Source organism: Stenella coeruleoalba, assembly GCF_951394435.1.
Source record: "Stenella coeruleoalba genome assembly, chromosome: X".
Classification (NCBI taxonomy): Eukaryota; Metazoa; Chordata; class Mammalia; order Artiodactyla; family Delphinidae; genus Stenella; species Stenella coeruleoalba.
The window spans coordinates 15,049,619-15,064,090 of NC_137152.1; the positions used below are offsets into that span (position 1 = coordinate 15,049,619).

The window sequence follows — 14,472 nt, forward strand, 5'->3', positions numbered from 1 at the left end:
CACTACACTGGCTCTCTCACTGGCTCTCCCAGGGCGCTTGGGCTAAGAGGAAGCATAATGAAAAGGCTCCTCCCCGCTTAAAGTGACCTTGGGCTGGGTAGGAGTCCGTCTCACCCCTCTACCCCATCACTCCCCACCCCACGCTGACACTTCACACTCTGTGCACACAGACCAGCCTGGCATACAATCTCAAGGCTCTGGTAAATAAAAAACAATTCCTTCTCACAGCCAGGCTGGGCTACCTGGTACCATCTAACATAATATTTCATTTAATTCTTTTGTATTTGTACCTTACGGAGACCCTGACATATGGTGACTTCCTAAGCGAGACACCTTCCTAAAAAGAAAATACTGGGGGTGTGGAGCTTTTCCTTGACAAGGGAATCTGACCATTCAGGATTGTACAAAGAAGACGGAATCCGTGCCCAAGATCAGAGGCAGGGATTTCTTTTTCTGGGAATAAGTGACTTTCTAGAAAGGTGTTGTTCTTCACAAAGATATAATAACAAGCAGGATGACAAGGGAGGAAAAGGGTCTGCAATCCTATTGCATAGGGAATATCTGAAGGAATATTTATTTAATATACATATATTTTAAAATATCTTTTGATGTAGACCATTTTTAAAGTCTTTATTGAATTTGTCACAATATCACTTCTGTTTTTTGTTTTTTTGGCCCGAGGCATGTGGGATCTTAGCTCCCCAACCAGGGATTGAACCTGCACCCCCTGCATCGGAAGGCGAAGTCTTAGGCACGGGACCGCCAGGGGAAGTCTCTGAAGGAATATTTAGCCTGAAGAAGAGGAGGGAGTCTGGGAGGGATGGCGGCTATAATACAGTGGAAGGGATATGCATAAGAAATTAGAGGGCTTCCCTGGTGGCGCAGTGGTTGGGAGTCCACCTGCCGATGCGGGGGACACGGGTTCGTGCCCCGGTCCGGGAGGATCCCACATGCCGTGGAGCGGCTGGGCCCGTGAGCCATGGCCGCTGAGCCTGCGCGTCCGGAGCCTGTGCTCCGCAACGGGAGGCCACAACAGTGAGAGGCCCGCGTACCGCAAAAAAAAAAAAAAAAAGGAAATTAGAAAGCCAGCCTCGGCTGTTCTCGAGCTGTGGAAATTAGGGTAAATTACGTCATCACTTTGAGCCAGGTTCTTCACCTGGTATTAGCAGTAACTGCCTTGCTAACTTCACTGACTTGTCTCTTATGGGATTACTTGTGTGAAAATACATTGAGAAATAGAGCATTATACATATACATTACATGTAGATTATCTAAAGGACTCTTTGGCAGAAGAGGTATCAGCTTCTTATTTTTTCTCCTGAGAGAGCAAAACCAAGACCGCTGGAGTGCCACCAGAGAGCCAAGTGAACTTAATGGAAAAACAGACCTGCGGAGCTTTAGAAGATGGGCATTGGCTGCCTTGTAAGGTATTGAAAACGAGACAACAGGCCCAAAATGGATTCGCTTATGCTAGCCACAGGTCACCAAACTGAGACTTAACTCCATTACAGAGTTAAGTCTTCGGCTCTCCCAGCAATGGAATCTTAAACCAGTCAATCCGAAATCACCTTATCAGCACTAGGTAGGTAACCTGCCTGACAGACCCCTGCCACCCCTGAAGGAAAGTAACCTTGCAATAACCAACCCGTTTTATTGCCCAGAATGACTTCCTTATTCCTGCTTCCTTCTGCCTATAAAAAGTCTTTCACTTGGTACAGCTCCTCAGAGCTCCTTTCTATCTGCTAGACGGGATGCTGCCCGATTCATGAGTTGTGAATAAAGCCAGTAAGATCTTTCAAATGTACTCAGCTGAATTTTGTTTTTTAATGAAGGTAATGAGCTCCCCTACAATAGAAAAATTCAAGCAGAGGTTAAATTATCTTTGGTCAAGGGTAAGTCAAGTCCAGGAGGCTCCTACATTTGGTGGGGAGTTGAATGAATAAACCTTCAAGATCTTGGGGGCGTCTAAGACTTTGTGATCCACCACTGACAGGTGGCATGATCTGAAATACCGGGCCGGTGTGGTGATGAAGTTACATTAGGTTTTATCTGTACGTTCTCTCGCTCTGCCCTGCTGAGCACACTGTCGTGCACATGTGTGAATCTGGGAGGTACAGAGCAGAGTGAGGCTGGCCGGGAGCTTGGGGACTGACAGTCTGGCCTCATTATCACCAAGCTGATATTTTCAATTGATTGAGCACCTTCTGTGCCAGCCCCAGTTCTAGTTACTGGAGATACAAAGAGGATTCATAGCCCTAACCTCAGAGTGTTATGGTCATAACCAATCCAGGGTAAATATACAGGTGTTCTAGAAAGAGACTTGACGAGGTTGCTCTCTGGGCAGTGAAACACGAAAAGGAGAATAAAGCTGTTTTAGAAACCTGCCAAGTATGACCTGCTTCATCAATGTCTCTATCTGATTCAAAATCAAAACACTGGAGAAAAAAGCAGAGAAAACCCAGGCACTGTGTGAGCAAAAATTATACGTACCCCAACCAACAATGCAGAATTTAAGGATGTATTTTCGGATGTAAGTATTAAACACTTTGACAAGGGCCAGGTACATATGGAATGCTTCCAGGCCCATCCAAGTGAACGAGACCAAGAGAAAATAATGCAGAAATATAGCCACTGAGATGCAGAGGCCTCTTATGTCATACAAAGCAATCCACGAGTCCAAGAGGAACACCAGGTTCAGCAGCAGCAGAGCTGCACACAGCTGGATGAGGATTTTGGAAGGGTAATCCCTCCGGATCTTTCTAAAAGGAAAGGACAAAAAAAGAATTAGCATCACAATCTGCCAACGTTTATGTGAGCATATCTGTGTTCTAAGCAATTTATTTGTATTTTTTGGTAAATGTCTATATGTATAAATTTCGTCTCTTTGAGCGTGGGTGTGTATGTGTGTGTGGGGGGAGGCATTAAAGCCAACAATAACAACAAAGGGAAAATCGAAACCGAATCATCTGTGATAACCATATGGAAAATTCATGTTTATATTTCAGTGGAACCTTTTAATACATGCCGACTATTGACCCATCCTTTCAAATAGTTTGTAGTGGAATCTTCTGAGCACCCACCTCCACTTCTCCCAAACTACTTCTAGAAGCATTGTGCTGCTTCTCATACAATAGGCTCCTCTATTCAGATCTTCAAAAAGCCAGATTCTCCTCTTATCTTATGTTAGTAGTTAAAATGAGATCATGGAAAGAAGAGTTCAAACTATAGCTAAATGAAACAGCCGTAGGAAAATACAGCTAACTGATGACATGTACATGTTTATGCGTGTGAAATTAGATCTGGTGAGATCACTCTGAGTAATGGTTGGCCTTATAGTAATTTAGTCTCATTAATCGTATTTCCAAAGGTCCACTAGAAGATCTGTGGTCACAGCTGGACCCTAAGTTTGGCACTAAAAGTAAATTTGTGCATTTCCTGATCAGTGTCCAAAATCTAAATCCCAGAACTTACATATTATTTCATTTAGTTAATGCAATAAAAGTGCCTATATTTCTTTTCCGACAGAATTTATTGGAATCCCCCCCCAGAAGTGACCAAAGGGACCCTTCTGATAAGGCAAGAAGGAGATGCTGTCATTTGGAATGTCATTCTTGCTTTGACCTACAAAGCCACACTCACTGAGTATCTGTATTTTTCAGTGACACTTGATACACTTTATTCTTCTTCATCCCCACACCCGTTAATGCATTGAATCTTTTGTGTTTGCTCACTATTATTTAGAAACTTAACATATTAAACACAGCTCTTGTGCTGTACATGGAGCTATGGTCTACTTCACATTGTAAGCTCTTGGGTTTCGGGGTCTGCACCCATCTTTCATTTCTCACTTAATGCCAGCTAGGTACCAGGCATCATTTTAGGGTACAAGGATGATTAAGACACAACCCCTGCCTTCAGTGAGGGCACGAACTAGTGGAAGGAAGGAAGTATATAAACCAAAAAGTCCCATGAAGTTTTACATATAGGTGGCCCCACTAGATGGGTGGACAGGATAAGCTAGGCCAAGGAGCATGCTTAATTAATTAATAGACTTTGGCAATTGAGGTGGTACGTCATATAATCCAAGTTTCCAGTTGTGGATACTCACTCAAAGGCTATGTAGGTTACAAGAGTAACTGACAAAAAAATTGATGAAAGCCCACAACCAATATAGGTGATAAATGTCAGGGCCATTATCTGAGCCGGTGGCAAGGATGTTCGAGACAAGTCCTGGAAAATAAAATATTGCTTTCAAGACCAAATATTTTTAAATAAATAACAGAGTCATAATTTACATTTATTGGGTATTCAGGTACCCGTCCATAGTTCGTTCAACAAACCTACAAGATAGGCGCAATTATTATCATCATGTAAAGATAATAAGACTGAGGCCCAGAGAGGATAAGTAATTTGCCAAGGGTCACACAGCTACAAAGTAGAGGAGCCAGGATCCAAATTCAGGTCTGGCCGACTCCAAAGCCCATGTACTTGATCACTGCATTATGGTGCACTGGAAAAGCACCAGGCTAGACGTCAAAAGACTTGAATTTGGCTTCCGGCTCTTATATTTCTTAGTTCTATGACTGTAGACAATTACCTAACAAGTGAGTCTTGATTCTGACTTCATTAATATGAAAATAACAACTCCCTATTCTACCTATCTTGCTGGATTGTTGGGAAGATTAAATAAAATAATTTATGTCAAATGTTTTATAAAATTTTAAAGTGCATTAAAACTATTTTATTACCCATTTTAATCTGAATTCCCTAGTCCTCTTATAGCTATCTTAAAAAGAAAAACTTAAATGTAAAAATAGAATGCGAAAAAATACTTCTACGTTCAAGTATTTTCCTTCAAGTACATTTGCTTATTAGAAGAGTCATTTCATTGGTCTATAACTTTGCCACAATATCATGAAACCTGCTGATCTATCAAAGTTATCCATCAGATTAGACATCATGGTAGGATCCCCAGCTAACCCTCAGACCCAAATCTAAGGCCAGGTAGAGTGGGGATATTACCAGTAGGACGCCGAAGCTTGTAAGGTGGCTGCAGGTACAGGTGGTTTCATTTAGCCTCCTGTCTTTGACAGAGCAGCCATCAGATGACCAGCCTCCTCTGCCACCTGTTGGCATTGGAAAGAGTGCCCCGTCAGCAAAGCCACTGCGCCAATCACTGCTCCTCCCTCCCTGCTCCCCCTCCCCTTCCCACTCAAGACTGAAAAAGTTATGTCTGGAACCTACCGTTTCTGCCCAAGTCCCAAAATACACATCTCACTGTTAAGTCATCCTGTAACAGAAAGATAAACTACAAATAATTAATTTACAGAACTGAAAAAACTGGAAAGCGATTAAAAAAAAAACGGTATTTTAAAATTTCAGAATCTCGTTCCTGATTCTAGGAGAGTTCTTATTTTACACTGGTCTCTAGAAGCAAGTGAGTCTCATATACGTCAGCACTTAAACTCAGCAATTGTGCATAGGAATCACCTTGAGGCCTTGCTAAAAGGCACATTCTGATTCAGTGGGTCTGGGGTGGGGCCTGAGAGTCTGCATTTCTAGCAAGTTCCCAGGTGATGCTGATGCTGCAGGTCTGCAAACCACACTTTGAGCAGCGAGGTCATAGATGATGCTCAATGTGAACTGAACCAAGATGCTTCCTCTTTGGAGGTGAGAATCAGACCTGTAGCCGCAGATATAAAGCACTGAAAACTGGCAAGAAGAGCTTGCTTTTTACACTGCTCCTTCTTGGAAATTAGGAAGGCAGTTATTAGGCATGTTAAAACCCAACGGAGTGACTATGTGATTCTAGTCTTACACGCTGCCCTAACTGGGTCTAAGGATCTGCTGAATCTACTTTTTTCAGGCAAAGTCTTACAGCCATAGTTTGCATGAGGTGTTCCTGGTCAACGAACAGACCAGACAGGCCCCGCCCACCTGGCTCCGGTGGATGTGCTTTAATGTAACCGTCACGTTTCTTGTCAAATTCTTGACTGTCAGGTTCGCCACGCTCGAGGAAATGACATAGCTGATCAGAGAGAGGTTCTCCAAGGCAGGGTCCTAGCACACCAAAGAATCAACAAGATGGCAAGGGAAAATGAAATGTTATCAGAGAATTTTAGAGCTAGACGGGACCCTAAGGACTATTTAGTCCACACTGGTTTATTTTACTACCTGGGTCAGGAATTCAGGGGCAGGGAGTAAAGTGACTTTCCCAAGGACCATAATGAGAGGCAGAGCTTATTCCACTATACAATGCTCTAAATGCTGAGTTAAATTTCACAGATTGACACAACGAGACCCTCATGAATCTTAAAGGGAACATAACATTAAGCCATTTAAGCTGTGTGTTCCTGAGCAAGTTACTTAACCTCTCTGTGCCTCCATAGCCTCATCTGTAAAACTGGGATAATTCAATAGTTCCTCCCTCATGATGTTGTTGAGAGGATTAGAGTTAACATTTCTAAGTGCTTATGATACTGCACGGCAGGTGATAAATGCTATGTGAGTGTCAGTTATTGTTATTTATCCTCAGCAGCATCATTAGGTCCTGTTTAAAAATAAACTACAGGGTTTCCCTGGTGGCGCAGTAGTTGAGAGTCCGCCTGCCGATGCAGGGGACACGGATTCGTGCCCCGGTCTGGGTAGATCCCACATGCCGCGGAGCGGCTGGGCCCGTGAGCCATGGCCACTGAGCCTGCGCGTCCGGAGCCTGTGCTCCGCAACGGGAGAGGCCACAACAGTGAGGGGTCCGCATACCGCAAAAAAAAAAAAAAAAAAGAGAGAGAGAGAGAGAAAAAAATAAACTACAGCTTTTCAGCAATTCATGTGACTTATAGCAGGCTTAAGAATATGTGAGGATTAAAAGAAATAAAACTCCCTCAGTCCCCTCCAAAACCGAAACCAAAAGCAATTAGAGGCAACTTTACCTGAAACAGGGCAGGTGTTTCAAAAAAGTTGAACTGCACCCTGGAAGCCAGCTCCACATCATTAGCTGGTAAATTACTCATCAGCGAAGAAGGCAGAGTAATAACACCAATACTATTCTCAGGAGCCTGAGTTTCCAGAGAAACCTGAAAATCAAGTAAAAGATCATAAAGACACCTGGGGCTAGTATAATGAAGAGATGGAAAACACAACACCTAATTAAGATGGAGGATCCTGTAAGGGCATTTATTTGTGGTGTCTCTACGTACAATTGGTTCTTCTTTTTTCTCTGACTGCTATGAAATTAGAGGATGTGTAATAGGGAGATGAGGCCTCGGAGCAGGAAAGGAAACATTTTAAGGATAAAGGATATACAGAAACAGAAAGTGCAGGATACTATATGTCAATTATATCTCAATAAAGCTAGGGTGGGAGGGGAGAAAGTTCAGGATAACTGCAGACCCCAAGGAAACCACAGCAGCAGACACACCAACTTGGTGACCTGTTAGGGCAAAGTCATCATAGAACCACATGCACTAAACTTGTAAAGGGAAGACTAGACAAATTAAGTTTAAAGGCGAGACTTGGTTTTACTTGCATGTTTCCAGTCCCCAATCCCTCTAAAAGAAAACACTAGAAGCAGGATTGATATACAGCACCACTATTCACACCAGTGTAGTCGTAACACTTGTTAAAATATTGAAATGGGGACTTCCCTGGTGGCACAGTGGTTAAGAATCCGCCTGCCAATGCAGGGGACATGGGTTCGAGCCCTGGTCCAGGAAGATCCCACATGTGACGGAGCAACTAAGCCCATGCGCCACAACTACTGAGCCTGCGCTCTAGAACCTGCAAGCCACAACTACTGAGCCCACGTGCCACAACTACTGAAGCCCGTGCTCCGCAACAAAAGAAGCCACCGCAATGAGAAGCCCGCGCACTGCAACGAAGAGTAGCCCTCACTTGCCGCAACTAGAGAAAGCCCGCGCGCAGCAACGAAGACCCAATGCAGCCAAAAATAAATAAATAAATTTATATATTAAAAAAATTACTGAAATGGGTCGAAAAGTAGCTTGTACCGAACGTAAAATAGATAGCTAGTGGGGAAGCAGCCGCATAGCACAGGGAGATCAGTCCGGTGCTTTGTGACCATCTAGAGGGGTGGGATAGGGAGGATGGGAGGGAGACGCAAGAGGGAGGGGATATGGGGATATATGTATACACACAGCTGATTCACTTTGTTATACAGCAGAAACTAACACACCACTGTAAAGCAATTATACTCCAATAAAGATGTTAAAAGAAAAAAAAAAGAAAAAGCGAAGTAGCCGGTGTCCCTGCTCTCTCCCAACTGCCTAGAACCCGCTGGACACCTCCCCGACTTGACTGCCCCCCCGCAAACTTCCACAAGCCAGCTGCTGAAGGGTTAACACTGGGCACAACGAGGGCCTCTGAGATCCTGCTCCAGGCAAGACCAATGTCCTTTTTCTTGATTCTGTGGCGCCCCATTGTTCTAGATGTTAAATATTTTGAATATCACCCCTGAGTATAGCAGTAATTGCCTCAATCATGAAGTACACAAGGACTATAATCATATACAAAAAAAGGTCTTTTCCACAATAAATTAGGATGTACCTGAAGATTTGCAGGGTCTTGAGCAGCAAAAGTAGTTGTGTCAAAATTACTGGCATTCACTCTGATCACAGTCAGAGCCAAAGAAGGGGAGGTCAGACTTATGGTCTTGGTTGAAAAATTCAGCTGTAAGCCAATGTCATCCACTACTTTTAGCAATCTGTAAAGAGAAGTAGCCGTTCAAATTCACTCCCACTTTGTTTTCCCCAGTCTAAGCAGAATATTGAGTAGAAACTTAACAAGTCATCATGAACCTCGTACGTGAGAGAAAAATACTTGGCTTTAATTAATCATATAGAAGCATCATTATCATTAGAGGGTCCCCTCTCATGACCACATCAGTTTGCTAAGTCATACCTTTGGGCCAAAGGGGCCAGCAAGGTGGGCGGGGAATGAAGGAGTCTGCTGACTTGGTTTATCATTTGTCCTGCGAGGTTAGGCTCCAAGCTGCCTAAGGAAAGAACTTTCTCCATCCGGGACACTTGGTTCTCAAGCTCAGAAACACTGACGCTGCTGGTGTGAACAATTTCTATAACAGAGAGCCAAATCACTTTCTGAACACATAATGGAAAAAGCACTAATGAAGAAACACACATAGACTCTGTGACCTAGCAAACCCACTCCTAGGTATTTGCCCCAAGGAGATGAAAACCTGTCTTAAGAAGACATGTTCATAAATGTTGATAGTAGCCTCTTTCATAATAGTCCCAAACTAGAAACAACCCAAATGTCCATCAACTGGAGAATGAGGAAACAAACTGTGGTCCATCCATACAGTGGACTATTACTCAGTAATAAAAAGGAATGAACTGCTGATAAATGCAACAACATGGACAGGTCTCCAACAGTCCAATGTATTATGTTACATGAAAGAAGCCAGACTCAAAAGGCTACATACTGTATGATTCTCTTCATGTGACATTCCAGAAAAACTGAAAGCATAGGGAAACAAAACATATCAGTGGTGCCCAGAGGTTTGGGGTAGTAGGTAGGAGTTGACTACAAAGGGACACGAGGGAACGTTGGGGATAGTGGAAACGTTATATATCATGATGGTGGTTACGTGACTGTGGGCATTTATCCAACCTCATAGAACATCTATAGAACTGGATGAATTTTATTGTAGGTAAATTATACTTCAAGAAACCTAACTAAAAAAAAATGTAAAAGCACATTAGTGTATTTAGTGTATATCTGTATAAGCATAAATATACATGTATTTAATTTACAGCATGAATACAGAACTTTGTGTGGGTAACTAAAAGCTTAGTTATGTGCTTAGTTATGTTGGTAACTTAGTTATGTGGGTAACCAAAAGCTTAGGAAAGGAGAATATTATGAAATCAACAGCTGGACTACCAGCTGTAAGCCTGATTTTTAGTAATGTTTTTAATTGGGAGACAATGATATAAACCTGTCTAACAACAAAGAAGTCTCTCTTTTAATTTTATTGAAGTATAGTGGATTTACAATGTTGTGTTTATTTCTGCTGTACCGTAAAGGGACTCACTTATACATATATATATTCTTTTTCATATTCTTTTCCATTATGGTTTATCACAGGATATTGAATATAGTTCCCTGCACTATATACAGTATGACGTTGTTTATCCATTCTATATATACTAGTTTGCATCTGCTAATCCCAAACTCCCAATCCTTCCCTCCCCTATCCCTCTCCCCCTTGGCAACCACAAGTCTGTTCTCTATGTCTTGTGAGTCTGTTTCTGTTTTGTAGATAAGTTCATTTGTGTCATATTTTAGATTCCACATATAAATGATATCATATGGCATTTGTCTTTCTCTTTCTGACTTACTTCGCTTAGTATGATAATCTCTAGGTCCATCCACGTCGCTGCAAATGGCATTACTTCATTCTTTTTTTTTTTAATTTTTATTTATTTTTTGGCTGCGTTGGGTCTTTGTTGCTGTGTGTGGGCTTTCTCCAGTTGCGGTGTGTGGGCTCAGTAGTTGTGGCACACGGGCCTTAGAGTGCATGGGCTTCAGTAGTTGCGGCGTGTGGGCTCTAGGGCACGTGGGCTTCAGTAGTTGTGGCACACAGGCTCAGTAGTTGCAGCAGGCAGGCTCTAGAGCGCCGGCTCAGTAGTTGTGGCACATGGGCTTAGTTGCTTGGCGGCATGTGGGATCTTCCCAGTCCAGGGATTGAACCTGTGTCCCCTGCATTGGCAGGAGGATTCTTAACCACTGCACCATCATGGAAGTCCTATTTCATTCTTTTTAATAGCTGAGTAATATTTCATTGTATATATATGTATAAAACACATATATATAAAAAACATATCTTCGGGCTTCCCTGGTGGCACAGTGGTTGAGAGTCCGCCTGCCGATGCAGGGGACACGGGTTCGTGCCCCGGTCTGGGAGGATTCCACATGCCGCGGAGCGGCTGGGCCTGTGGACCATGGCCACTGAGCCTGCGCGTCCGGGGCCTGTGCTCCGCGGCAGGAGAGGCCACAACAGTGAGAGGCCCGCGTACCGCCAAAAAATATATATATATCTCTTCTTTATCCATTCATCTGTCGATGGACATTTAGGTTGTTAACATGTCTTGGCTATTGTAAATAGTGCTATGAACACAGGGGGTGCATGTATCTTTTCAAATTTTAGTTTTGTCTTTGTATATGCCCAGGAGTGGGATTGCTGGATCATATGGCAACTCTATTTTTAGTTTTCTGAGGAACCTCCGTACTGTTCTCAATAGCGGCTGCACCAATTACATCCCCACCAACAGTGTAGGAGGGTTCCCTTTTCTCCACGCCCTCTCCAGCATTTATTATTTGTAGACTTTTTAATGATGGCCATTCTGACCGGTGTGAGGGGATACCTCACTACAGTTTTGATTTGCATTTCCCTAATAATTAGCAATGATGAGCATCTTTTCATGTGCCTATTGGCCACCTGTATGTCTTCTAACAAAGAAGTCTCTTAATTTCACCACCTAACATCCTATTTCTTATTTTGCATATTCCCTTCTAATCTTTATCCACCTGTTATAACTTACTATTACAAACATGGTGTGCAAACTATTTACTGTCGCGTTATTTTCACTTCACTCAAGACTTGAAAAATGCCCCAAGTTTCTGTCTAGCTGTTCTTATGCACAGCTGCGTAATAGACATTTTGTTGAGGTGGCATATCATATTTCATCATTCCTCTCTTGTGGAATTCAAAAATATCTCCAGTCATTTGGCTCCAGATCTCCTGGGGATGCTTGCCCGGCGTAGAGGAGGCAGGACCACAACTCGAGCTCCAATCTCATGTCGCCAAGAAGTTGGCTTTGCCTCCCACCCTCCAAATTCTAGAGGAAGGCCTGCTTCTTACTCACTGGCTTGAAACTCCAGAGAGTAACCAGAGTTCTCTCTGCTTCCTTCCCTCTTCCCTTTATCTTTTTAACCCTAAGCCTACTTTGTGTCCGGGGAGCCCCGTGCAGTTTCCATGGCATTCTCATGTCCGCCACGGTTCCAAACCTATGAGGATAGTGGGATTATTTCCATCTTGAGGCAGAGCAGGCTAAGTCAGGGGGAGCTAAATGGCTTATTCTGGATCCCACCGCCTGTGAGGGCCTGGGCAGACCCACCCCTAGGTCTTCTGAATTCTCTTCTCCTCCTCACGGCTACTGTGGCTCAGCCCCAGCTCTGGCACTCTGTGACTGACTGGTTTTCAGGAACATCAATGTTTTCTTTTGTCTTCTGTCTAAATGGAGTTACTGTGTTTAATAGTTCAAAATCTTTCTCTTCAGAATGTCGAAAACAGTGACCCAACAACCTTTTGTAGGAGAAAGAAACCTATAAAAGAACTCATCGTGACAAAATGAGATCTGTGTTTGCCTCAGAGCTATTTCTCTTGGCCAAACAATCAAACTCAGCCCTATCTATGTTCTAAGAATGCCCAAAGGAAAGCTCTCAAAATCAAGTAGGCATCACAAAAGCAAAGGCTTAACGTGGTTTCATTACAGGTATTTTGATTTGGCAGGCTGGCAGCTGGGTTTCACGTGACCAGAATTACAACAAACGTGGGAGCAGCGTTGCTCCCTGTACTTACCTGTCTTGTCAGGAGGTGTGCTGGTCGTGTTGACATTCACAGGGGCAGACGTGGTGTGAGAGGGAGGTAAGGATTTCACAGGTGGCAGGGTGTGGGAAAGATGAGTTGGAGGCACAGGGGAAGAGATAGTTCCAGACTGGGGGAGCATATCAATGGCAGGGCTGGAAGCTATGGGAGCTGAAGGCTGGGGAGAAGAAAGGGGAATCACCCCTGTTGGAGAGTGAGGGCTCTGGATTACAGACGGATGAGCTAGAGGCTCAGTAAAAGAGAAGGCACTGGAGGCCTGGGACACAATGGTGGCCTGAGGAGCAACTGCGATGGAATTGCTGGAAGAAGAAAATGGTGTACCATGTGGATGACCAGCAAGACACACAACGGGATCCTGCACGTCACTAAAGGAAAGAGTCAGAGAGATGCACGTGAGACACGAATGAGCTACAGAGGCTAATCTCTTCTTCTGGCAACCATCTGACACCACCACTGTGACATGGCTCCACCAGGGACCTGCCACTGCACATCCTCTGTGGACCTGCTACTGGCCTCCTGCCCCTGCCCATTGCCACCACCTTCTCCCTGGGAGGGGAATTAGCCAGGAGGGATGCTCTTTCATGAATTCCCAGTTCTGCTTCACTTGTTCACTGCCGCTCCCTGACTCTATCAGTCAGTTGAGGAGATCTTGTAACATTTCCAGGTGCTTCTTGCAGAGGGGAGCTATTAAACGCCCTGCGACCCAACTGGTAGTTTCCATATACTAGGAATCTGTCTTTTGTGGTGTTTTTTTTTGATTTTACAAAATTTACTCTCAAAGAAAATGGAATCACATGCCCGAACTGTGCCCAACATACTTAAAATTTTTCTAAAAACTGAATCAAATGCCAAAATACCATTTTCCTTTAATATTCAAATCCACACTGACAAAACTGGCTCATCATTTTTGGAACAACTGATTCGACTTAGAAGCTAAAGCACACCCATTTCAAAACTATGTCTGTCCATAATAGATCCACTAACTCTTGTGTCAACTCAGTATTAACAACGGCTTCAAAGTGGTATGGCGTAAACTGAAAAGCAGTTCTAAATTTACCAGTAACAACAAAATGTTCTTCAAATTTTTCTTACAGTTTTTGCAACCAAAGTACATAATTCTGTCAATTACAATTACAATCTTCTGCATATTGATTGATAGAAGAGAAAAATATGTAGAAATCACTATTATTAATTTGTAGAATGGAATTTTTAATTCTAGCAAATTCTTGTACTGGTCTTGGTGGGTCACAAATAAGCTTTTCCTTTCCAAGAAACTTCAAATTTAGGTCGTTCACATGCACACTGGTGATACTGGCTAGGAAAGGTAAATCACACTGCCATTTTTTTTTCTTCAACGTATTGAATTTTGTTTCAAGAAAATCTCGAATTGGAGTTAACAATACATAAATTTTTGTGAAACTGATGAGCATAGGAATCTGTCTGGATCAATTTTATACTGCTATAGCCTGCCATGGTCCTAACTAGCACGTAGTATGTGAACAAGAAATGCTTGCTGAATGAAAACATGGATCAAGCTGGGGCCAAAGGGGTGGTCCCCAGCTTGTACATCAGCTACACCCTCAATGTTACTGTAGCCCAGTGGTTCTCAACCTTGGCTGTGCCTGAGAATTACGTAGAGGACTTTTTTTTAAAAACAGAGAGATTTCTGTGGCCTTCTCCTAAGTATCTGATTCAGTTGGTCCTGGAGTGGGGCTGAGATTCCCAGGCCCATGTATTTTCATGACATGGAAGACTGAGAAGAACTCATCTACCATCTGGCATAAAATCCACCAGTCTTCAGGGGACAAGGCAACAAATTATCACTC

At 43.2% G+C, this 14,472-nt stretch overlaps 1 protein-coding gene across 4 annotated transcripts in view; it reads right to left on the minus strand.

Moving 5' to 3' along the window:
- The window catches only part of ADGRG2 (adhesion G protein-coupled receptor G2), a 131,664-nt gene that overhangs the window by 11,062 nt on the left and 106,130 nt on the right, over window positions 1–14,472 (minus strand). For all 4 annotated transcript variants that reach the window (XM_079910577.1, XM_079910575.1, XM_079910574.1 and 1 more), the window contains 9 exons: window positions 12,620–13,011; window positions 8,917–9,088; window positions 8,563–8,719; window positions 6,930–7,073; window positions 5,938–6,060; window positions 5,245–5,290; window positions 5,023–5,126; window positions 4,109–4,230; window positions 2,491–2,759 (listed from right to left, as the gene is read on the minus strand). In XM_079910577.1, coding sequence (XP_079766703.1) covers window positions 2,491–2,759; window positions 4,109–4,230; window positions 5,023–5,126; window positions 5,245–5,290; window positions 5,938–6,060; window positions 6,930–7,073; window positions 8,563–8,719; window positions 8,917–9,088; window positions 12,620–13,011 — 1,529 coding nt within the window. The remainder of the gene's footprint in view (window positions 1–2,490; window positions 2,760–4,108; window positions 4,231–5,022; window positions 5,127–5,244; window positions 5,291–5,937; window positions 6,061–6,929; window positions 7,074–8,562; window positions 8,720–8,916; window positions 9,089–12,619; window positions 13,012–14,472) is intronic.